This window comes from Dicentrarchus labrax, unplaced genomic scaffold (genome assembly GCF_905237075.1).
Source record: "Dicentrarchus labrax unplaced genomic scaffold, dlabrax2021, whole genome shotgun sequence".
In the NCBI taxonomy this organism is placed as follows: Eukaryota; Metazoa; Chordata; class Actinopteri; family Moronidae; genus Dicentrarchus; species Dicentrarchus labrax.
Genome location: NW_026136709.1, coordinates 8,060,648 through 8,084,675, shown reverse-complemented (window position 1 = coordinate 8,084,675; position 24,028 = coordinate 8,060,648). Strand labels below are relative to the sequence as shown.

The window sequence follows — 24,028 nt, the reverse complement described above, 5'->3', positions numbered from 1 at the left end:
GCCTAAATGCTGGGTTCAGGGCAGCGTTGTAAAACGTATGTGTGTGAGGAGGTGAAAGATCAGGGTTAAATCTGAAATTATATTGCAATTGCCATCATTCATCTCCTTTTAATCACTTTATTTTGCACGAGTCACGTACCATCTCTGGGTGATGTACAAACTCATTGCTCTTTTTAATATGTATCGAGCTCTTTCACAGCAATGTCAGGGGCTAGGCCCAACCCCCAAGGCTTAATTAGATTAATGGAAGAGATGGAGAGGATCTAATGACCTCTCTCCCTGCATCACTGGACAGCGGAAAGATGGAGAGGCTTGAAAAAGTGCATCATCACTCGCCTGCTTCCTCCTCCACTCATCCTCTCCTCTCTTCTGCCCCAGACAGGTCAATGGTCCTTGAGAATGTTCTGAGATACATTACACGAAGCCCACGGCTGAGTCAAGCCCCGTCTGCGTCACTGTGGCATTTGGTTGGTCGTTCCCCAGCGTGACAAGAGGAATGGAATAGCAGAATATGGGCCGAGTGGGTGGGTGACAGTGGTGTAATTTTATTCTTAACGACAAGCGAGCGTATGAGTGTCTCACTGAGATAAGGGCTAAATGAAAACAGAAAAATATGCAAAGAAAATGAAAATGACAATGCAGAGAGATTAATGAGTGGAAATAGCCATGCTTATAGTTTATCGTGCTGATTATGAAGTCAGCTTAATGTATTCATGATGTGGAGTCTACATGCTGTCAATTACTGATAAACTACTGTCACTGTATACAGTTTATGTACTCATTTTGATGAGGGGACCCTTGTGCTACAACTATCATGTGCACAGCGATAGACATGTATGTGCATGAGCACCAGGTGGCGCAGTCCAGGTGGATTCACACAGTGAAAACTGTCTATAGGCTCTTATTTATATTCTCAGAATCATTTACCGTAAAATCTGAATGTTTCTGAACACTCCTAACACAACTGCAAGTGATCAGTGTTAAAAAAAAAAAAATCAAGCACAGAAAATAAAATGTGCGTGTGTCCTGACATGTTCAGGATTCTACCTTTGCTAGTTACCAGGTAGAAAATATGTCAGGGAGCCCTGGGATCTAGCTATAATTTTTCAGAAGGCTTTGTTAAAGCAACTTGCTAAAGTTACAATGGAACATTTAAACTCATAAATCATGTTTTTTTATTGATAAAATAGGGACAACAAGATATTTTAGTGAAAACATTAAATACAAAATTTCACTTAAATTTAAATGGAAAAAAAAATAAGACATGAAAAAAAAAAACATGAAAAGTTATTTTTGCTGAGTTTAATTTTATTGTAATTGGCCACGCTTCATGTTTCATTAGCGAATGTAGAATGCAACAGTATAAAATTCATGACAAAATCAACAACAAGCTTCTCATAGTAAGTGTTATTTGAATTCAGTTTCAAATAGAAGAGCAGCATTCATTGCCATTTCTCTTGAAGTCACATTTTCAATCTTGAATACTTTTGTTTCTCTAATGATTAACTTATAATTCTCAGTAGCACATTACTGTACCCTGACAGTAGTAGCTTATTGATCTAAACCATTCAGCATGTGCCACTGCTAGATGTTGAATCCAAGGATGAAACACCTTAAAATACAGTCCCTCGGATGGCCAGTAGATGCTATAAGATAAAATAGTCGTCTATAAAGTAATAGTAGTACCCACTAGAAGAAGTTCTTAACTAGTGTTAACAGTCTCAATCTAATGATCTACATTAACACACAAGACCATCAGCAAGAAGATTGACTATTTTTATATAGTTATTCTTAATTTGTTAATTAATTCTAAATTTCCCCTTGAAATCAATGAAAAAAAGCAGTAGAAACACTACTGCCTTCAACCACAGGGGCTTCAGCAATCAACAAAAAATTAAAGTTCCTTGTTGTGTTTTAAGTAAAAGACCTGAGTGCTGCTTACACCACCATCTTTACAACTGAACTTGTGGGATTTACTTTAATCTTATCATTATTTTTTCCTCTGTATACCACAGGCATCATATAACATACTGTAAAAGTGTCTTGTGTATAGATACATTAACAGTATGTGGTGCAGTGTAGTCGACTCTAAGTGCAGTGGTTAATGCAGTCTGTATGTATGTACTCCATACACATGTATAGGCAGACCTCAAGTGTCTCAGCCCTGCTTTAGTGGTTACCTATAAGCCAATTTGGATCTTAAATGAGATGGTGATGGGCTTAGATGTCACTGGTGGTAGTGGGGGCTGCTCTCTGTGCAAGAGTATTAGTGACGCTAAAAGCAGTAGCAGCAGTGGGATCTTTCAGCTCCTTAGGAGTCCGTACATTCTCTACATAGTGCACACAGAAACGCAGATGCACCTATAGGTTTGTAGACATGTTTGGTAAGTTGAAGGCCCTCCTCAGTGGCCCACCGCTGCCAGCAGCTTCGGGGACCACCGGAGCGGCCCCTGAACCAGCTCCAGCTCCAGCCCCAGCCCCAGCTCCAGCTCCAGCTCCAGCTCCAGCTCCAGCTCCAGCCAAGGTAAGACATGTAGAAAACAGTGTGCTGTATATTCAGTGAGTAAATGAAAACTGTAAGATATTGTTATTCTTATCCAGTGTCTTAATGGATATTGGATTCTTCTGTGAGGCTCTTACAAGCTTTCAGTAGCTTTCATATTATTTCATATTGCATGTGTGCCAGTAACAGCAGTAGCAGCCAAGACTAAAATCAAGCATGACCACAAACAAAATTAAATATTGCATCCAGACTGTGATACAGCAAGTTTGATTACATTTGTTTCTCTTAAGATCACAGCAGTGGCTTCTTATCTGCTCCTCCATCCATTCAGTTTGCTCAGTACTCTTGCCAACAAAGAATCAAATGAAATTGTTCCATTACACGGACATCATTGAAATCGCTCATTACCCGACAGGCACTTTTGAATTCTATTCATCGCAAACACAGCTTGTTTAAAGAGCCTGTCAGGCAAAGGAGTCATTTGTCAAATGTTAAATTCACTATTCTTTAAAAATGTTGTGTCTAAATTAAAATATCTCTCTAATGACCGTGGGTTGACTAATGAAGCCAAACATCTGACTTTGTGGTAAATGTTGATTTGTGGTGTAGGAGGAGAAGCCAGCCGATAAGGAGAATGAGGCCAAGACAGCGGACAAACCGCAGGGTAAGTTATCATTCATTTGAGAGGCTGAAATGGCACATTTAGATAGGAAATTACTGGCTGTCGCTTTTTGTTTTGTTTGTGTCAGATAGGCTTTCTTCATGATGACTGTCCTTTACCTCTCTCGCACCAAAGCCTGTGCTTAAAACTGTATCCCAGGCAGATACTGGGAAGACTGGGTCTTACAAGGTGGTTCAGGGATATGTTGTAACTTTCTGTTGGAGTTACAAATAGCTGTAATCAGATCTGCAAGGAGAGATATTGATCAGGAAGAAAATCTTATCAATAAGACAACAACACAAATGACACAAATTATCAATATGAAAAGTTCAGCTCTGGTCAACTTGTCTTCAGCTCGATTATCTATCCAAACATCATTGTCCCTGCTTTCTGAGGTCTCTAAGATCAATGGAATTTCAGCAGCTTGTTGATTGTGTTGCTCTCAGTTTAGACACCTGTCCTGCTGCAATTTTGGGGTCAAGCACAATGGTTGAGTCTTTCATCTAGGTCCTGTCAATGCAGCTGATTATACTCTCTGAAAACCAGAGAGATGCAACTTAACTCGTAAACAAGAATACTGCTCGCCTTCCAAGCATGTAGGAGAAACAGTTGCTGCGAAAATGTAGAGCAAGTGTTTGGTTTTTCAGTAGAGTGAGGCCAGGGTGTTGCAATCTGCAGATACACTGCTAGATGCAAGTAAACCTTAAACAATGGTCCTTTAAAATGTGTTGTTAAACTGACCAGAGAAGAAAAGCAAGTATTGGTGTGATATAGTCACTCTCTTAGAACATGTTTAAATCCCAGCAGCAGCATTTTGTGTATGTTGTCTTTGGATGTTTCGCCTGCTGAGACCAGAATAAAATCCATTACACAAATCAAGTCTGGAGGACATAAATGTAATTAGCATTGTTCCCCTTTCTCAGAAGCAACTCCAGCCCCTGCACCAGCTCCAGCTCCAGCTCCAGGTCCAGCCCCAGCACCAGCTCCAGCTCCAGCACCAGCACCAGCTCCAGCACCAGCAGCAGCAGCAGCAGCTCCAGTCCCTGCACCAGCTCCAGCTCCAGCTCTAGCTCCAGCCAACCCTGATCAAGTTGGACCTGATGGGTAAGACCTGCACCCTTTGTAACTCCAATGACATCAACACACCCTCATCATCACCAAATGTTTTTTCTACCTGATATGTTCTCAGACATTTAATTGCGGGGAGATGCATTGAAAGCATGATGTAAGCACAGGCAGTTAAAGAGAGTAGATAAAGAGTATTTATCCCTATAGTATATATCTCCAAACTCTACTTTAGTTAACCAAAACACACGCCTGCCAAGACACTTACACCACAAACCAGTATCAAAGTAATCACCCAGTGAACACTAATTAATCAGATTCCCTGGCAACATGGCAGAGAGGGACAGATAAAGCCCTCACAGATAAACACAGCATGTGAGATCTTATCCCTAGGTGCAACATGCATATTAAGAGGGGGACGACCTGAAAGTGGATTAAAAGCTTTCCAGCTTTTTAGTTTTAAGAAGCTCACCAGGGCTGCTTTTGGCCCAGCAATAAAAACCGTGAAACCAACCAGACTGCTGCTGATCCACACAACACAAGTTGCCAGCGTTTCATCAGGTGATCGTAAAGAGTGGTGGTAGAAGCTACAGCCAGGGGCTGTATCTGGAGCACAGTTAGAGGTGTAAGCCATTACCTTGAATGACTTGTGGCATTAAGAGCCAGTGGGTGTCAAGAGCTCAAAGGTGACGCAAACATGCTCCACAGCAGGGCTAGACCGGTATGGGCTGATCACTGGCATGTTATAAAAGGAGATCACCTTAGATGAATGTAATGTTTGATTATATAGACATATCATTTTAATTTTAATTGATATTGATATTAAAATAAAAGTAATAGAGCAGTCGGTCGATGTTTTGCTTTAGTAGTGCATATTCGCAAACAAACTATCCTACAGTGAACCTGGCACTGGAGATGTTACCCAACTAAATGGCTGATTATTAAACAGTATAACATCTTAATTAAGATGTCATAACATACTATACACTGTTACAAGCAGCACTCTGGCCCAACAACACTAAAAGCAAACAATTACCTGCGGTGCATCCATAGTTTGTCATTTGTTTATAGATGTTGTGACACTGGTTGTTCACCCCAGGGCAGGATAGACTCTACCCTTTTTGTATTGGATTATACAGAGATTGTTTTGACTCAGAGTCCTTCCAGTTGTCTTGCTGGACTTTGTCCACTAGGAGGCGACATATGAACACAGATGCCCCCTTCCTGTGTCTGTACTGCTGAGACTGTCTTTGTCAGCTGAGCCTTTCCACTTAAAATGTCATTTCACAGTATAAATGTCTTTATTTGACATTACAAATCACAATTAGTATGCTAAATCATGTATGGAAAGCAGTTCCTGTTGACTGTAGATTTATGAATTAAGTGTTTTGTTTAAAGTGATCTTCAATTTAAACAACCAGCAGTCTGGTTGGTTGGTTGGAATAAACAGATTCAGAAATCTTGCTATTTTAGCTTTGTATTTATAATCGTAGGTTTTCAAGTACTTACATTTTATTTCAAACCTTTAATACCTGACTTTTCTTTCACCACAAATATGTGGCTCTTTAGCTGCTAAATCCTCCACCATGTTCCCCAGCTAAAGTCAGTTGTCTCTGCAGTTTGGTGCTAGGCAGTTAGTGTACAACTATATTTTTTCTGGATCAGCTGCCTGATCTGGCCAAAGACTCTATGAGACAGGTAACTTTGCTGTTGTGGTCCAGAAAACCATAACAATAAGCTGAACGTGGCTAAAGCTCATATAATCTGTAATAATTCCCATCACTTCAGACTTGTCTTGATACTAATGTTGTATATGTGTGTTATAATGTCCATCTTCATTACATCTGAAACTGGCCAATTTACCCTACTCTTCCACTGCTATTAAATAAGTAAAAAATTAAAAACACTTAGAGTATCGGTTATGGTAAACTGTCAGATGTTGTGTGGCTAATTTCTCTCATGGTATTTTCCATCTTCAGACAAGAGGAGGCCCCTCCTCCACCCATCGTCATCAACAAGTATTCAGATGAGCAGCTCAGATCGATCATCAAACGGATGAGAGACAGACTGCAGCACTACAAGGAGAAAGTTGCTGATCAGTATGCTTCATCCCCGGAGATCAGCCCTCCTGTCAGTGAGTACAAACGCAGAATTATTCATCTGTATGCACACAAGTTAATTCAATTTCAATTCAGTTTTATTTGTTTAGCGCCAATTCATAACAGAAGTTATCTCAGGACACTTTTCAAATAGAGCAGGTCTAGACCGAACTCCTTATAGCATTATTTACAGAGACCCAACAGTACCACCATGAGCAAGCACTTGGCGACAAGGGCAAGGAAAAACTGCCTGTTAAAAGGCAGAAACCTAGGACAGATCCTTCAGCTCTAGGTGGGTGGTCGTCTGTCTCGACCAGTTGGGGTGAGAGAGAGAGAGAGAGAGAGAGAGAGAGAGAGAGAGAGAGAGAGAGAGAGAGAGAGACAGACAGAGAGACAGACAGACAGGTGCACAGCAACAGTATTGGCAATGGCAGTCAAGCAGGACCATGGCAGGAGGCTCCACCAGGATCCATGAGAACCTGCGAGACGAGAAAGCACAAGAACTCCGGGGAAGAAGTGAAGTTAGTAACATGCATTAATGGGACATGAATGAGTGCAGAAAGAGAGAGGAAGAGAGGAGCTCAGTGCACCATGGGAAATCCCCCGATAGTCTAGGCCTATAGCAGCATAACTAAGGGATGGTTCAGGACTCACCTGATCCAGCCCTAACTATAAGCTTTATCAAAGAGGAATGTCTTAAGCCTACTCTTGAATGTGGTGAGGGTGTCTGCCTCCCGAACCACAACTGGAAGCTGATTCCACAGGAGAGGAGCTTGGTAACTGAAGGCTCTGGCTCCTGTTCTACTTTTAGAGACTATAGGAACCACAAGTAGCCCAGCATTCAGAGCAGAGAACGTAGTGTTCTAGAGGGGTAATAGGGTACTATGAGCTCTTTAAGATATGAAGGGGCCTGACCACGAAGAGCTTTATAGGTGAGGAGGAGGATTTTAAATTCTATTCTACATTTTACAGGGAGCCAGTGCAGAGAAGCTAGTGCAGGAGAGATGTGATCTCTTTTTCTAGTTCCTGTCAGTACTCGTGCTGCAGCGTTCTGAATTAATTGGAGCGTTTTAATGGACTTATTGGGGCAACCTGATAATAAAGAGTTGCAGTAATCCAGCCTAGAAGTAACAAATGCATGGATTAGTTTTTCTGCATCAGTCTGTGATAGGATGTGTCTAATTTTTGTAATATTACGTAAATGAAAGAAGGCAGTCCTAGAGGTCTGCTTTATGTGGGAGTTAAATGACAAATCCTGATCAAAGATAACTCCCAGATTCAGTGGTGCTAGAGGCCAAGGTAATGCTATCTAGAGTAACTATATCTTTAGACTGTGAGTCTCTAAGGTTTTTGGGGCCAAGAACAAGAATTTCGTTTTTTTCTGAGTTTAACATCAGAAAATTGCAGCTCATCCAGGATTTTATGTCCTTAAGACATGTTAGTAATTTAGAGCTTCACTTCAGCGGTGTTAGGAAGCACCAAAGTTTAATATTCTTATGTTTATAGTTATCATTGCTGCTTGATTGAGAAATTATATTGTCCTTTCAGCACCTCTGCTGGGCAAAGATGTGTACACAAAAGTCATAGAGGACAGGAAAAGGCAGGCTGAAGAGGACCGGATAAAGAAAGAGGAGGCTGATAAGAAGAAGAAAGAGGAGCAGGAGCAGAAGAAAAAGGAGGCTGAGCAGAAGAAGAAAGAGGAGGAGGAGAAAAAGAAAGCAGAGGCTAAAGATGAGAAAAAGGAGGAGAAGAGCATGGAGACCAGGCTGAAAGAAGCCGCCTGGTATGCGGTGGATGTTGTGCTGAAGCCAATTGAGGACCTGATGGACGGCGTGCTGGGGAAGACCATCGACCCTTTTACAGACCGTCGCTACATCGCCTGGCTGAGCATGGTGACTCTGGCCTTCAACTACAACACCTGGTTCATCACGGCCCGCCTGTGTTTCCCGTACCACACCGAGAGCGCCATCCCTTACTGGTTCGCCATGGACATGCTGGCCGACCTCATCTACCTCACAGACTCCATCCTCTTCCAGCCCCGCAAGCAGTTTGTCAAAGGAGGAGACATCATAGTGAGTCTTAGATCATCCTGGCCAACTGTGCCTGTTACTGAGACTGACCTGGATTAAGATGTAACACAATGACTTTCTTCCTTTCAGAAAGACAGAGAGATGACAAAGAAGAACTACAGAAACTCAGAGAGATTCACGGTATTGGAACTTGAATTCTCATCCCAGCAACCTCACACACTAGGGCTGTGTATTGGCCAGAATCTGGTGATACGATAAGTATCACGATACAGGTGTTATGATTAAATATATTGCAATACTTTAAGCAAGGCTTTTTTAAAAAACAATTTTTTTTATCAAATCTTAGGAAAAAGGAACATATTTTTTTATGCAGTTGGAACAGTGGGATCTGCATTTGTAATTATCAAAGTCCCTGTAACATCAAACCAATATCAGCACTACTTTCTGTGTAATCTGAGTGTCAGAGTAGAAGAGTCCATGGCTGAAGATCTTCAGCTGCAAACTATTCATTAAGAACTGATACAGTGTTTTTGACAATTGATAAAGTATAACAAAAGATAACTCAAGTGTATCAATATTTTCTTACACCCTTATCACACATCTGTCTCTCCTCATCAGTTGGACATTTTGTCCCTCCTGCCATTCGACTTGCTGTACTTCCAGTTTGGATTCAAATCTATTTTCAGAGCCAATCGTCTGCTTAAGGTGAATTTAATCATATGTTGCCAATTGATGTTCAGGACATGTTAGAGTTAGTTTACCAGAGTGACACTTTCTCATGCTTACTCTCAAGGCAGACACATTTTTTGAGTTCAGCGATCGTCTAGAGAGCCTCATGGCCAAGGCTTACATCTGGAGGTAAGTCACATGAAATTAATGATGGCGCCATTTTTGTTGTGTGTTTGACTTATTATCAGGTCAAGGAAAAGACAGGAGCTCAGATTTTAATACATTAAGATATATAACCATGCATGAAAAATAATGAGGAAAGTTTTTTTTAGTTTATATCCCAAATCTTCCCAACAGTTTGCTCTTAAAATGGCAAAAAGAGCAAGTTTAACATGTAGGCGTAGCAATGCAACATTATTAATAATGACACTGTAGAGTTCATGGTGTGTTTGTTTTGTTGTGTATCTCATTGGTATCCCTTTAATGTAACCTCTGGGGACAGACAGAGAGAGAGACGTGTAGGCAGAGATGTAACTCACATCTTTACTTTTCTGTTAGAGTGATTCGGACCATCGGCTATCTTCTATTCATGCTCCACCTCAACGCGTGCTTCTACTACGTGGCTTCAGCCTACCAAGGCATCGGGGGAACTAAATGGGTGTACTCTGGTATTGGCAGCCCGTAAGTACAGAACCTTTATAATGCTGCTTGGGTTTGAGTGTACTGTATGGCATTCTGGTTTGTCTCCATATTACACACTTCTAAAACATGAAGTTGATCTCAGTAATCAGTAATTATTAGATCATTAGGTTAAAGTCAAGTCAAAATGAAATCTGATACTGCTGTCTCATTTTAGCAGACTGCTCAGCTGTGAAGACTTTAGTAATGGTACTACCTCAAGTGATCCCTGATTATCATACTAATGTTGCTGAATTTTAGCAGATGTTAATGAAAATGAAAATGTAATAAATATTTGCACTTCAAGCAGAGGAGACTTTGTCAACAATCCAGTGTAAAATCACAAAGAGAAAATGTAATTAATGTAATGAATCATCAGTGTGAAAGACACTGAGTCACGGTTCAGCAAGAAAAACTCACCATCGTCGACCGCTATCAGCATTTATTACTATCGACTACATTGTCATTTAATGAATGATTTTCACCCACTTATTGAAAAAAGCTCCATGTGTTCAAGTTTAAAAAAGAACTGCTCTTTTGGCTGTTAATAGGGCTGTGTTGACCATACATGGCAAGAAGTGACAACCTGAATATCAAACATAACACAGAGTTCCAGTTTTTTTCGATGCCTGAGAAATCCAAAGACAATCCCAAATTGAAAATCTTTTGTATGTTCCATCTTTGCCACTGCTGCCGCAGTTACCTCAGCTGTTTCTTCTATGCGGAGAAGTCCCTGCTGATGATCGCTGAATTGCCGTTTCCAGACACCATGTTCGGACAGATCTTTCAGATGACAAACTACCTTTTTGGGGCTTTCTTTATGTCCATCATTCTTGGCCAGGTAGTTTATTTGGCATATTTGTTAAATATTTTTTTTTCTTTTTTTTTTTCATGTTTAATGGTGATTTGGTCAGCCTGTCTTTGGATGGCATACTTTTTTTTCTGTCTTTCAGTTTGCAAATCACCTTGTCTCTTAAGTTTAATTTTGCAGCAAGACATCAAGGGAATCAAACGGAACGGAAATAGCAACAATTAAATGACAGCCACACTCCCTAACCCTAAACACACTTGCACACATACTTATTCTGTCTTTCCAAAAACCAAGCCAATGACTCGTAGTGTAGTTTGTGACGGCCCCTCTAATGCCCCCACCCTCTCCACAGGTACCTGCGTTGTTACTACTATGCTGTCCGCAGTCTGATCAACATCGGGGGTCTTCCCGAACCCCATACCGTCTTTGAGATTACCTTTCAGATGACTAACTTTTTCATGGGCGTCTTTGTGTTCTCCAGTTTGATTGGACAGGTAACACAGAGACTGATTGTGCCCCGTAGCATCGTCTGAAAAACTGATAGAAATTAGCATCTCTAAAATAGCATGTCATCACCACTTGTCTCAATAATTTTGTGACGTAGAGATAGATGAATGAACCATACTAGCTTCACTAACACCCCATCATCCATCACTCCAACCGATGTTGTCTCTCACTGGTTTCCTGTGGAGTCTTGACTGTCAAAAGTTTCTCAAATGTGTTAAATGTAGCATTTTAACAACCAACAGTCTTTAAATCTACTCTGGGAGCAGTTAGTTTCCCAAAGTTTTCCTTAGTTTGTGTATTTATTCTCATCTTCATCTTGCCTCAGATGAGGGATGTCATCGGCGCAGCCACAGCAGGTAAGACCTACTTTCGTTCCTCCATGGACAGCACCGTGGAATACATGGTGACCAACTGTATCCCCCCTGCGGTGCAGAACCGAGTCCGTACCTGGTACACCTACACCTGGGACGCTCAGGGCATGCTGGGTAAGTAAGACTGGACAGAGTGCTCAGTTCAGTTTTTACACAATGTTAGAAAGCCTTGAAATGTAAGAAACCACGTAGTTCACATATACTGTAGATACTGCATTTTTTTTTAAACATTGTACCAGTTTTTGTATTTTATCCTGATGCTTTCAGACGAGTCAGAGCTGCTGGATAAGATGCCTCTGGTGATGAGAACCGCCATCGCTGTGGACATCAACCTGGCCACCTTTCAGAAGATCGCACTGTTTCAGGTGATTCAGTGTTTTGTGCTCGCATTAAAACTAAATGGATCTTTAACAACCCAGTTCCAGTTTTGGAAAATGTGATAGAGTTCTGAATACAGCAGTGAAAACTAACTTGATATTATCTCTTCCAGGGCTGTGACCAGCAGATGTTGGTGGACATGTTACTGAGGCTCAAGTCCATCATCTATCTACCTGGAGACTTTGTCGTCAAGAAAGTGAGTATATGTTTATGCGTGTGTGCGTAAAGGATAAACTTTGGTGACCATCATGAAGCAAATAACCAATAATGTATCAAAGGGTTCCATTATTTGAGTGTGATGCTGCGCTCCCTGCAGGGCGACATTGGTAAGGAGATGTACATCATCAAAGGTGGAGCGGTGCAGGTGGTGGGAGGACCTGACAACAGCATTGTGTTTGTCACACTGAAGGCTGGCTGTGTGTTTGGAGAAATCAGGTAGGATTAAGTTCACACTTTCCTTTTGTTCGCCCAAATACGCAGTGTGAAGAAAAAAATCATAGAGCATTGTAAACTCCAGTTATCACACTGTGATAAACATCAGCAGATCTGTTCACATCCACAAACAAAGAACACTTTCAAGGAATTTTTTTTTTTCCCACAGTCTGTTGCAGTCATCCAAAGATGGAGGGAACAGGCGGACGGCTAATGTCAAAGCCTACGGCTTTGCTAACCTCTTTGTCCTGGAGAAGAAAGACCTGTTTGACATCCTGGTCCACTACCCAGAGTCTCAGAAAGTCTTGGCCAGGAAGGGCAAGTGAGTTAGACGCCTAAAGACAGACAGCTGAATTGTTCCTATCATTCGGCTGTCACAGTGGTGTCTCACAGGTTGACTTTAGTGCTGATTCGTCTGGAGATGGATAATCTCTTGGTTGGGCAATTTGGTTCTCGATTCCCATCCCTGACTGAAGTCAGGAAGGTGGTGGTGCAAGAAATCGTATGAATGAAATGAAAAACATATGCACACTTTTCTCTTTCTGTGGGTTGGAGGTAATGCTAAAGAACTCACGGCTGCAAGTAGTGATTGTCTGTGAGTGAAATAATTTATAGTTATAATTTAATGACTCACCTTCACAATAACTTCTCAAGGTCTTTGAGTTAAGATTATATACAACTGATGAATAGCATTTATTATTTTTAATTGATAACTAAAACTATAAAATACATTTTTCTGGTACTTTGGTAATCAACTAATTAACTACGTAATATGCACAGCCATTATTGACAGTTGTTACTAATATTTACTTACACACAGCCATTTCTCCACTCTAAGGCTCAATATATTTCCTCTGCTGAGCAGGTTGCAAATAGTGTCATTTCTTCTGATGTCTCAGCGGCCTCTCTGTTTTTGTGTGTATAGGAAACTAATGAAGGCGAAGGGTCCAGCAGCAGCTAAAGTAGACGAGGAGAAGAAGAAAGGACTCACACTGTTTGGCCCCAAACCGCCCACACCCAAACTGCTGCGTGCCATAGGTGGAAACTTTAACAAATTATTGTCAAAATGAAGGTAACAGCACGTACACTTCCGTCTATATGGGGTCATATAAAAGCCATTGCTGTTAAGCTGACTGCGAAACATTCCATATTTTGTATTTCTTTCTCCCAGACTGCTACTGGAGGCCAGTGAGGATCGTAGTGAGCTTTTCTTTTTATAACTCCTTTTTGGGAGTGAATGTACAGTTTTATTTTCAACCTCTTACTTCTCTTTTGTACTGAGTGTGTATTCCCATGTTCATTTGAACATGTTTAAAAGGATGTTTCTGTTAATACCATTTGGTTTGAGATGCTCGGGGCACTAGACAAGCTGGGGTTGTCTTTGTTAAGACATCCCAGCAAATTAGATGTAACCACGTGAAAACACATTAAAGTGAATTTATAACACCATTTACATTGTCTTATATGGCAGACGCTAGCTGACTTTGGACAACAAGCACATTTAAACACAGATATTATTGAGATGTGTTGAATCTGTCTATAAATGTCAGTTACTTGTGGATACTGCTTGTTGTACTGTATCACTCACTGCCGTTTTTTTTGTTTTGTCTGCTTATATTGGCTGTATTTTCCAGTAGTTGTAAAAGCCTAACAGAGATTATCTGTCGTAACAATTGGTAACAGTAATTCTCACAATATAATATTTGATTGACTTGATCTGTGTCAGTATCTGCTTGAATAAATAATTGAATGATTGAATTACAGTTTACGTCTCGTTGCATCCTGTCCTGTTTGTTTGCTAGTAGTGTGTCCGTCTGTCAGCTTTGTCTTTGTGCAGCAGGGGCTACAGGGAAACAGGCGCTAACTAATCCCTTTAGCCAGACTGGGACTTTGTGAGGGTTAATCTAAAGTGGACTGTGTGTTTGTGAACTCTGGAGCCAGAAGGGACTGAAATAACCCCGTCAGTCTAATTTTACAGCAGCTACTTTCAGCCCGTACAGACACGAGTTACTTCCATGTAATTAATTTGTTATCCCATGATTTAATATAAAGAAAAATGCACTCAGTTCTGAGTGAAATGTAGACGCAAAACTGAGAGTAGTTTTCAATAAACTCAGTAACCTGTTTGTAATAATGAAAACACATCCCGTCCTCCAGCCTGCTGTGACTGGAAGTAATTTGTCTTTTCATCTGACAGATGATTATTAATATGACACCCTTTCATTAATTATTATGGCAGCTTATTTGCCAATAAATTATTGTTCTCCACTGGAGTCAACACTGCGAGTGGCAGTGACAGTTGATCTGGTGTTGGCACCAGTAGAAAGGGGAGTGCCCACAGGGAATTAACAGCTCTAGGAAATTAAATTGCCTGTTGTTTGGATGTGCGACGAGGACTGCAGAGGATTCTTTTAAGGATCTGAGATTCACATAGGAGAGGGTCTTCAGGAGGAGACACCACACCAAGCCCCGCCATGTTCAGCAGGTTTAAGCAGTTGATGGGGGCTCCCAAGCCTCCCCCTGCTCAAGCCGCTACCCCACCTTCTACCCCAGCTCCACCCGCTAAGGTAAGGCCTGCCCTCTTTAGATTATCTAAAATCTAAAAGACCTAGACTTGGAAGGTATTTTGAAAACATTTCTTTTAGCACATTATACTTATTCATCATGAAATGCTCTCAAAACAGCAGTTTTTATATCAAACCAACCAAAAACAAATAATTTATTAATAATAAAAGCTTCTGTCCTTGTCCTTGTCACACTGAGTACATACAAGTTGTTATGAGGTAAACCATGGCAGGTGACTCAGGTGATCAGTGAAAGCCTCTGCAGCAGCATGGCACTGATAAAAAACTGTCACTGAACAGGGAGGGAGGGATTAGTGTTGCTGGGCCTGCAATATTTTTGCTAAAACTGAGGAAGGGGAAACTGCTGAGCATGGACTGAAAGGGTAGTTGGGTACACACTTGAATCAATAGCAAGTATCAAAACTGAAGCCTGAGCATTTAGTATCGCGTTCAGCCAGATACACAACACAGTAGTTAAGTCTTAGAACTGATGGTTGGGTGGACGGTGTCCTGTTTGTCTCAAGAGGTCGTTGTCTGCACACTGTTAGCAGTATTGTGTATTTACAGGAAGAGAAGCCCCCTGAAAAGAAGGATGAAAAAGAGCAGCCAAAAAAAGAGGGTGAAAAGGAAGAAGAGGAAAAGAAAGATGATGAAAAGAAAGAGGAGGACAAAAAAGAGGAAAAGAAAGAAGAAGTGAAGAAAGAAGAAGAGCCCAAGAAGGAAGAGCCAGGTGAGAAGTATTTATTTGATCTGGATTATTATTCGGATGCACGTCAGCATGCCTATTAGTGATGTGACATTTTCAGAAATCAAAAGCCTTGCACCTTGACTGACATGTACTTTCTTCCACGCACCTGTGCAGTGTAGTTTCATACTGTTACATACTCTTTCTCCTTTTGTCTGACAGTTTTGTCTGTCTGTTTTGAGCTTATATGGCTTCAAGCAGATCACTTGGCAAATTATGTTATCTGGCAGAGGGCAATGAAGACGTTAAAGGACCAGTGTGTAGGATTTAGTGGCATCTAGTGGTGAAGTTGCAAATTGTAACTAACTGAACACTGCTCCCGTCTGTATTTGACAACTTGGGAATGGGAACCTGAAGTGTGTAAACTACAGTGGAACTCACAACAAATGCAAAAGGAGCTATCTATAGCCAGTGTTTGGTTTGTCTCTTCTGGTCTGCTGTAGAAACATGGCGTGGCACGTTTAGTGTTTGTGTTCAGTTGTTAGAAACTGAGTGCTGCTTGATTATTCTTCCAGCTCCTGCCCCAGCTCCAGCTCCTGCCCCAGCTCCTGCCCCAGCTCCAGCTCCTGCTGCTGCTCCTGCTGCTGCTCCTGCTCCTGCTGCTCCTGAAAATCCAGAGGGTGCTGATGGGTAAGAATGCATCATATACTGTGTGTACCTCACATTTCACCCAGCTTTCAAAAGTTACTTTAGGTTTTACATATAGGACTTTAACTCAAATGTTTGTTTTTGTTTTTCTCTCTGAGATGCGATCATTTTATATCTTTAGAAGGGACCTCTATTAAGGGGCCTTGGTATTTACCGTTGTTGAGATAAGATGGCAGATGGTCAACTGTTAAAATAATGGAGGACGAGAGAGTGAAAAACACATGAATCCTGATTGGACACTGCAGTTACATATACTACATCAAATACAGGAGTACATGTGATGAAGGCTGAAACAAAAGTGAGAACAATCCTTGTGGTGAACGAAACATTTTTATCTGCAGACATTTCAGGGCAGGTTTTACTTGCTAAGTTGTGATACCTACTATGGCAAATAAAACACTGTCAGATGATCTTTCAAGTCTAAATTCACACTCTGTTCGTGGCGAGAGGAGGATTTTTTTCGTTTGAATATCTTTTAAGCGTTGACATTTTATTGTTTATGGTCTGTTCATCATAGTAATGATGCATGGCTAGTTGAGACTCTAACAGTGATCGATACCTATTCAAATAAACTTGACTTGACTCAGAATACCTTGACCCTGGAGCTTGAACTCTGTCCATTACAGGAACTGCTCATGCCTTTAGTCTCCAGGTATCTGGTATAGGCCAGCACAGTTAAACAATAACAGCTATCACGGTTTAATGGGGTTTATTTGACTTCGCTGTTGCTATCTAACTCTAAAAGTAAACTCATATTTACCCTCCATTTGTTTTATCTTTCCTTATAATACGTACAGTGAGTGGACATACGTACTGTGTGTTAGTTCCAGTAACAGCAGCCATGGCCACACTGTGTCTCGCAACGTGGGACTCCTAAAGTAGGAGAGAAGATTAGGAGCTTAGTGGTATTTGTGACTGAGAACACGTGATTTTTTATTTCATTTATTCTTTTATTAGATTATGCACATGTACAGTATCTTAATTTGAGAGACAAAAGCATGGATTTGATGGTTGATGGATGAAAATGACAAAATCTTATTCTCTCCAACCTATGTGGTCTCCTAAAGAGCTAATTTGGAGTTGTGTATCTGCTGCTTCTTCTATCTCAACTACACTGCCCCACCTGTCCCATTTATTGAAAATCTTCCTCTCTCACTGCTCACCACGTAATATTATTCTCCAGTGATGCCCTCTCACCTCCGTCCTCTCTGATGTACTGTCAACTCTTCTGTGGTATTCCTTTATTCACCTTCCTTTTTTGCTTTTCAGTGAAGAAGCCCCACCTCCTCCTGTTGTCTACTTCCGTTACACAGATGACACACTCAGAAAGTTCTCCAGGAGGTTAAAAGAGCGGACGGAGGAGCTCAGAGAGAAAGCCATTGACCCGTACGCCACGTCACCAGAAATCACACCACCTGTCAGTAAGTATGGACACCGACACACAGACAGAAAACAAACACTAACATGGCCAAAGGGATGTCGGGCTCACTGTCTCTCTCTCTGCCTGTTCAGCACCTATCCTGAGGAAGGAGGACTACATCAGGAAGAAGGAAGAGGAGCGAATTGCAAAAGAAGAGGCGGATAAGAAGAAGGCAGAAGAGGCGGCCAAAAAGGCAGAGGAGAAGAAGAAAAAGGATGAGGAGAAAAGGCTGGAGGCCGAAAAGAAGGCGGAGGAGGAGAGGCTGGCAGAGGAGGCCAGGAAGAAAGCAAAGATTCTCCCGGAGATCAGCTTCGCCTTCATCGACGTGCTCCTGCGTCCAGTTGAGAGCATGATGGACAACGTCCTGGAAAACACGCTAGATCCTTTAGGTGAGGTGCACACTGTGACAGCTGGGATGCAATGAACAGACAAAAATACTTGGAAAACATAACGTCTGTATGTCTTTCTCTCTCCAGATTATCGGTATATAGCCTGGTTGTCTCTGGTATCGTTGGGATTCAACTACAACGCTTGGTTTTGCACTGCCCGGATGGCCTTCCCTTACCATAATGCAGCTGTCAACCCCTACTGGGCAGCTTGTGACATTCTTAGTGACATAGTGAACGTTATTGACATCATAGTCTGGCAGCCCCGGCTGCAGTTTGTCAAAGGCGGAGACATTATTGTAAGTCACAAAGCATTATGAAGAATCTCTATTAATGACTTTTAAGTGTTCTTAAACCCACCTAAATTGTAATACTGTGTGTAATTCACAAAAACCATCTGTCCCCTGCAGAAAGAAAGAGCTCTCACTAAGGTACATTATCGGAAATCAGCACGATTTAAGGTGAGATTTAATTATATTTCCAGTGGTGGAAATTAACTAAGTATAGGTATAGTATATACCTTATTTAAAATCGAAGAATCTATAAATATGCAAATATCAAAGTGTTTCTTGTAACAGAGAAATGTTCCGCAGATGAATGTGAAAACACGCTTCCATTGTCAAACCCTGCACATACATCATTCACACATCACACTAGGAACAAATTTTTGAGTGGAGGGGACTTTAAATACAGTTTTGAGCAACTTGTGCTTTACTAAAGTATTTCCATTGAATCCCTTCACATACTAATGCTCTACTACATTTATTTAACAGCTTTTAAATATAAGTAAACATATGATACAAATACAACAGGCAGTTGGCCTTTTTTGGCTTGTGACTCAGTGTTTGTTTGGGGCCCCGTCACATTTTAGAGGTCTATAAGTTGTTAGCAGTTCCACCAAAGAGTGATTTCAGCTCTAAACTTCTCAGATGGTTTTATTTAAATAATTGTTCAAAAGAAGTCACATTGTCTTACCCCATTAATCATCTCACGACCCGTCAGATTTATCCTGTGACCCTTTGGCCCTTCCTCTGGGTTAAGAACCACCAGACCAAACTAGCCAACTGTAAATAACATGATAATCTCCACTTCAACCAGCTAAAACAGGAAAACACTACTTACGCATCAGTATTAACAATCTCATCAAGCTGGCAAGTAATTCATGTTGCTGATAATACTTATTTACTTTTACTGTGGTGTTTACTTGTAATGGAATATTTTCAGATTGTTGTATACTTTTGCTTAAGTAAATGATCTTAATACTTCTTCCGCCGCTGTGTTTGTCCCAGCAAAGTGAATCTTTTGAGTTGTGGGTGATCAAATTGCTGGATTTAACAAAAATCTGCTGTAACCTCCAAAGTACAGATGTGTAACTTTTATTTTATTTATTTATTTGATTGCTTTTTTTTAGACTGACATAATCAGCATCCTTCCCTTTGACCTTCTCTGCCTGCACTTTGAATTCTCCACCATCTACAGACTCAACCGCTTTTTCAGGGTAGGCAGATGAGCTGGCTGGTCATTTTAACTCATGATGTAAATGTGAAAGACCAGAGAAATATATCAGATATATAATATACATATGAGAATAAATATATTTTTGTATTTTGAACACACTTGTTTCTTTGTGTGCTTTAGATTGAATCCTTCTTTGAGTTCAGCGATCGCCTCGAGAACGTCATGTCCAAAGCCTACATCTGGAGGTAAATGCTCCTGGAACAGACTGGTACTGTTTTTTTATCCAGTACATTGTGTCTAAACGTATGTCTTTAGATGTTCTGTACTGTTTGTTGGTCTTTGGAAAAACTTTCTGTAAACAGAAAATATGCCTGTTGACAGTTTCAGAGTTTCTGAACCATTTACTTTTTCATTGCTTGTCATTTACAATATACATTAACTAGACTTTTTATCTGAAAAAGAAAACAGATCCATCCTATTATGTAAAGTATGTGTATACATATTTCAGTATTTCATATTCATCATCATTTAATTCTTCTATCATGCGTCCTCTGCAACTAAAATGCACATTATTTCACAAACAGATAAGTTCACTTTCATCTAATCCTTCTTTTTTTTTTTTTTTTTATGTTGCTCTTTTTCTAATGCAGAGTGGCTCGCACCACGGGTTACCTGCTCTTCATGCTCCATCTCAATGCCTGTGCATATTTTGTTGCCTCAGAATACCAGGGTCTTGCAACAACTACATGGGTGTATGACGGAAAGGGCTCAACGTATGTACTTGTTGTTTGCGACTTTTATAATAATTAGATGTTGCCGTTGTTGTCAATGCTCCCCGTGTGTGCTGAAACACTCACAGCCAGTCCCTCTTTGTGTTTTTGTCCATGGTGCTGAAAATGTCATATATAGTTTCCCCATAGTAAATCTCTTCCTATTTACTATATAATGCACTGTGAAAATAGTTTCCATGGCATGTTCACTTCATTTCAAATAAACAACACTTTACCTGTCAGTGAGCCATCTCAAATCTCAATTTTCTGCTCACCATGTAGTAAACTAGTGTAGGGAGTAGTGAATGCAGAAAATCTCTCTCATCCACCTAGCAACCACCTGGAAACGCCCTGACAGCCATGCTGAGCAAGCAACCATCTAGCCACCCCCTGCCAAACTCCCAGGACACAATAGCAACTACCTAGAAACCACCCTATACACAGAAAGTATACAGCAACACCCCAAGATCCCTGAAATAATCCCCTAGTCTAGCAACACCCTACCAACACCCTAATGTGATCCAATTTTTTTAATAAGGAGACACATGTAGAATGTAGCCAGTCTATCCCAAAACTGCTCAGTGAACGCAGTTAAAGTGTTAAAGGATGTCATTTTTCTTCCACAGATACCTGCGTTGTTACTACTATGCAGTCCGCAGTCTGATCAACATCGGGGGTCTTCCAGAGCCTGTAACCACCTTTGAGATTACCTTTCAGATGTTAAACTTTTTCATTGGCGTATTTGTTTTCTCCAGTTTGATTGGACAGGTAGGTGGAGGACAGGGTCCTAGACCAGTAGATTCATTCAGTCATTTTAATTCAAAGTTTTATGTATTCTTTATCTAATTTCTTTCAGATGAGAGATGTCATAGGAGCAGCAACGGCAGGTGAGACATATTTTCGGGCATCAATGGATGGCTGTGTTGACTACATGAATACCAATTCGATCCCCAAGTTGGTCCAAAACAGAGTGCGGACCTGGTACAACTACACCTGGGCCGCTCAGGGCATGCTGGGTGAGTCTCAGAAACCTTTAAGTCAGAAATGTTTCCTTGTGAGAATGAAAATACCTGATGAGACGCTAAAACTCTGACTCTGATAAAACTCTGTTAGGATTAGCAGGTTCATAGGTCACAACATTACTACAGAAAAATGGAGAATGTGCGTAGGTTTTTCTCAGCATCATCACAATTTTATAATCTTGACAGATCGAGCTTTGCTTTGCTTTCAACAGCTTAAGTTGAGATTTACGTGTCCATGTGTCCTCCAGATGAGTCCGAGCTGCTGGATAAGATGCCTCTGGTGATGAGAACTGCCATCGCTGTGGACATCAACATGGCCACCTTTCAGAAGATCGCACTGTTTCAGGTGATTCAGTGTTTTGTGCTCGCATTAAAACTAAATGGATCTTTAACAACCCAGTTCCAGTTTTGGAAAATGTGATAGAGTTCTGAATACAGCAGTGAAAACTAACTTGATATTATCTCTTCCAGGGCTGTGACCAGCAGATGTTGGTGGACATGTTACTGAGGCTCAAGTCCATCATCTATCTACCTGGAGACTTTGTCGTCAAGAAAGTGAGTAGATGTTTGTGCGTGTGTGCGTAAAGGATAAACTTCGGTGACCATCATGAAGCAAATAACCAATAATGTATCAAAGGGTTCCATTATTTGAGTGTGATGCTGCGCTCCCTGCAGGGCGACATTGGTAAGGAGATGTACATCATCAAAGGTGGAGCGGTGCAGGTGGTGGGAGGACCTGACAACAGCATTGTGTTTGTCACACTGAAGGCTGGCTGTGTGTTTGGAGAAATCAGGTTTGTGTGCAGGAGCATGTTGTGATCTATGATAACTAGAATATAAAATAACATGTCACATATTTATCCTTCATTTCGTTAAATGTTGTTAAATCTTCATTAAAGCTTAATTAAACCTAATTTCAACACCTAATTTTACATAAAAAATCTAAAATTAATAATATAATAATGGAATTGCAAGCTTAAGTGCTACCCCTTTGTTACAATACTGGCATATTAGGTATGCTAAAGATCCTCGACAATCTACATCCTACAAAATATTTTTTTCAGTGTCGTCTTCACATATCGCATGCATTTTCCAGATATAACTCAAACACTCCCATCAAGAGACCAATGTTATTTTAAATGGACTCATGGTATTTTTTCCTCTGTCCCCATCACAGCTTACTACAGTCTGCCAAAGATGGAGGAAACAGGCGCACTGCTAACGTGAAAGCGCACGGCTTCGCTAATCTTTTTGTCCTGGAGAAGAAGGACTTGTTTGATATCCTAGTACACTACCCAGAGTCTCAGAAAGTTCTGGCCAGGAAGGGAAGGTGAGCCATTTACAAGTACTCGAGCAGCAGCTTTATTGTGACTGTGGCTGTTTTACACCAAGACCAAACCTCCAAAAGCCTCCAGTCAAACCCTGTGATACTACATAAAAATGCAAATGTGCAACTGCAAATTACATGTTACAATGGCGCCCATTGAGAATTGTGTGTGTATGTGTGTGTGTGTGTGATTGTTAAGGAAACTGACCAAAGCCAAAGGCCCTCCAGGTGCTAAAACCCAGGAAGAGAAGCCGAAAGGTATGACGCTGTTTGGACCAAAACCACCAACACCCAAGTTACTCAAAGCGTTTGCCAATTTACGCAAAGCCAAGGTAAAGTACAATGACCTTCTTCATTCAGATATATTTATTATCATTATTATGAGTTGTTGACAGATAAGCCTTGCACTACAGTTGCCAAAACTTAAGCACCGGATCCATTTTCATGAGCATTGATAACTATTTGTGATGGGAGAACTGGTCGCAGACACACTGTGGATGACTTTGGGTTCCCTCGTCTGAGCACATCGTGGCAGTGGCGTGAGTGTAACGTCTTTTTTTGTCTTCTGTCCACAGAAAATAGAAGGACAGAACTGAGAGTGGGATGCTACTGAACCGCTTCACTGAAGTGTGAGAGGTTGTAAAACATTGCAGAATCAGAATGGAGGCGTCTCTAAAATTATTATCTAATATTCACTGAGTTAACTTTGATAGATTCCTTAATAGAGACAGAAATGTTTAGAAGAAATTTTGTTTGTATAATGTAAATATATTTCTTATTAAACAACATTAAGACACAAGACATGTCCTCTGTTTTATTACTAAAGGATGAGCTTTTTAGTTAGCACAGTGCCCCCTACTGTTTGACATGAGAATTTAAACTTTATCAAAAGAAAATGAAACGGTCCTGGCTCACACTGTTCAGCTGACAGTGAGAAGCTCACTCTTCACAGAACCACTAACCATTTTATGGCAGAATTCAGAGTGTGTGAAATATGTTGAGCCTGTGAAAAGGTTTATGGTTTTAGGTTTTTGTTTTAACACAGTAGTTTTTTTTCCCACTGTGAAAACCAAGTTGTTCAGTCTCTGCTCTCCACGAAGAAGCAAATTACAAACTGTCTATCTTAGGGAAGTAAGTGTTTCACATTTAAAGATTTCTGTTGCAGTCACACTTTAAAATCTCAAGACTACATTTAAATGTGTTCTCTTCCTGATGACTTTCTTGTTTTTATATAGATTTTTTAAACACTTATTACAGTCTTGTTTGTTTGATGAATGCTGTGCCATTATAATTATTCACAAGGTAAAGTAGATAGCTGAGTGTTCTGTGGTTTCAGAGATCCAAATATCGGTCTGTATGATGAAAATGATGAATTTATATCTCCTGTTTATCTCAACCACAGCATGACATACTTTGTTGAAATCTGAACAGTTTGTAGAACTCTGAGGCCTAGGAAACGGTAACAAAGAAGAGACGGTGGAAAG

General features: G+C 40.7%; 2 protein-coding genes across 3 annotated transcripts; both read left to right on the top strand.

The window, feature by feature from the left end:
* The first annotated feature begins 2,267 nt into the window (after nucleotides 1-2,267).
* On the top strand, nucleotides 2,268-13,962 carry LOC127369608 (cyclic nucleotide-gated cation channel beta-3-like). 2 transcript variants are annotated; one of them, XM_051411137.1, is made up of 17 exons: nucleotides 2,269-2,524; nucleotides 3,113-3,167; nucleotides 4,088-4,268; nucleotides 6,209-6,363; nucleotides 7,877-8,400; nucleotides 8,488-8,538; nucleotides 8,977-9,063; nucleotides 9,152-9,216; nucleotides 9,586-9,708; nucleotides 10,869-11,010; nucleotides 11,349-11,508; nucleotides 11,662-11,759; nucleotides 11,885-11,968; nucleotides 12,089-12,207; nucleotides 12,374-12,526; nucleotides 13,130-13,276; nucleotides 13,376-13,962. In XM_051411137.1, the coding sequence occupies exons 1-16, from the start codon at nucleotides 2,378-2,380 to the stop codon at nucleotides 13,272-13,274; spliced, it is 2,289 nt and encodes a 762-aa protein (XP_051267097.1). In that variant the 5' UTR covers nucleotides 2,269-2,377; the 3' UTR covers nucleotides 13,275-13,276; nucleotides 13,376-13,962. The 2 variants fall into 2 exon arrangements, with proteins under 2 accessions (XP_051267098.1, XP_051267097.1); XM_051411138.1 differs by having other exon boundaries at nucleotides 2,268-2,524; nucleotides 13,130-13,962.
* A 624-nt stretch (nucleotides 13,963-14,586) lies between these two features.
* cngb3.1 (cyclic nucleotide gated channel subunit beta 3, tandem duplicate 1) lies at nucleotides 14,587-23,210 on the top strand. The gene is made up of 18 exons (XM_051411139.1): nucleotides 14,587-14,771; nucleotides 15,336-15,498; nucleotides 16,029-16,143; nucleotides 17,431-17,582; nucleotides 17,674-17,970; nucleotides 18,058-18,266; nucleotides 18,378-18,428; nucleotides 19,379-19,465; nucleotides 19,606-19,670; nucleotides 20,076-20,198; nucleotides 20,822-20,963; nucleotides 21,052-21,211; nucleotides 21,466-21,563; nucleotides 21,689-21,772; nucleotides 21,893-22,011; nucleotides 22,395-22,547; nucleotides 22,744-22,876; nucleotides 23,120-23,210. The coding sequence occupies exons 1-18, from the start codon at nucleotides 14,679-14,681 to the stop codon at nucleotides 23,138-23,140; spliced, it is 2,265 nt and encodes a 754-aa protein (XP_051267099.1). The 5' UTR covers nucleotides 14,587-14,678; the 3' UTR covers nucleotides 23,141-23,210.
* Nucleotides 23,211-24,028: the final 818 nt, after the last annotated feature.

What these genes read in the sequence shown, in the direction of transcription:
- cngb3.1 (XM_051411139.1), top strand. Translation starts at nt 14,679, where the DNA reads ATGTTCAGCAGGTTTAAGCAGTTGATGGGGGCTCCCAAGCCTCCCCCT. An exon ending in AATCCAGAGGGTGCTGATGG is followed by an intron (nt 16,144 to 17,430) that starts GTAAGAATGCAT and finishes TTTGCTTTTCAG; the next exon opens with TGAAGAAGCCCCACCTCCTC. An exon ending in GTTCTGGCCAGGAAGGGAAG is followed by an intron (nt 22,548 to 22,743) that starts GTGAGCCATTTA and finishes GTGATTGTTAAG; the next exon opens with GAAACTGACCAAAGCCAAAG.
- LOC127369608 (XM_051411138.1), top strand. Translation starts at nt 2,378, where the DNA reads ATGTTTGGTAAGTTGAAGGCCCTCCTCAGTGGCCCACCGCTGCCAGCA. An exon ending in GAAACTCAGAGAGATTCACG is followed by an intron (nt 8,539 to 8,976) that starts GTATTGGAACTT and finishes TCTCCTCATCAG; the next exon opens with TTGGACATTTTGTCCCTCCT. An exon ending in TCTCCAGTTTGATTGGACAG is followed by an intron (nt 11,011 to 11,348) that starts GTAACACAGAGA and finishes ATCTTGCCTCAG; the next exon opens with ATGAGGGATGTCATCGGCGC.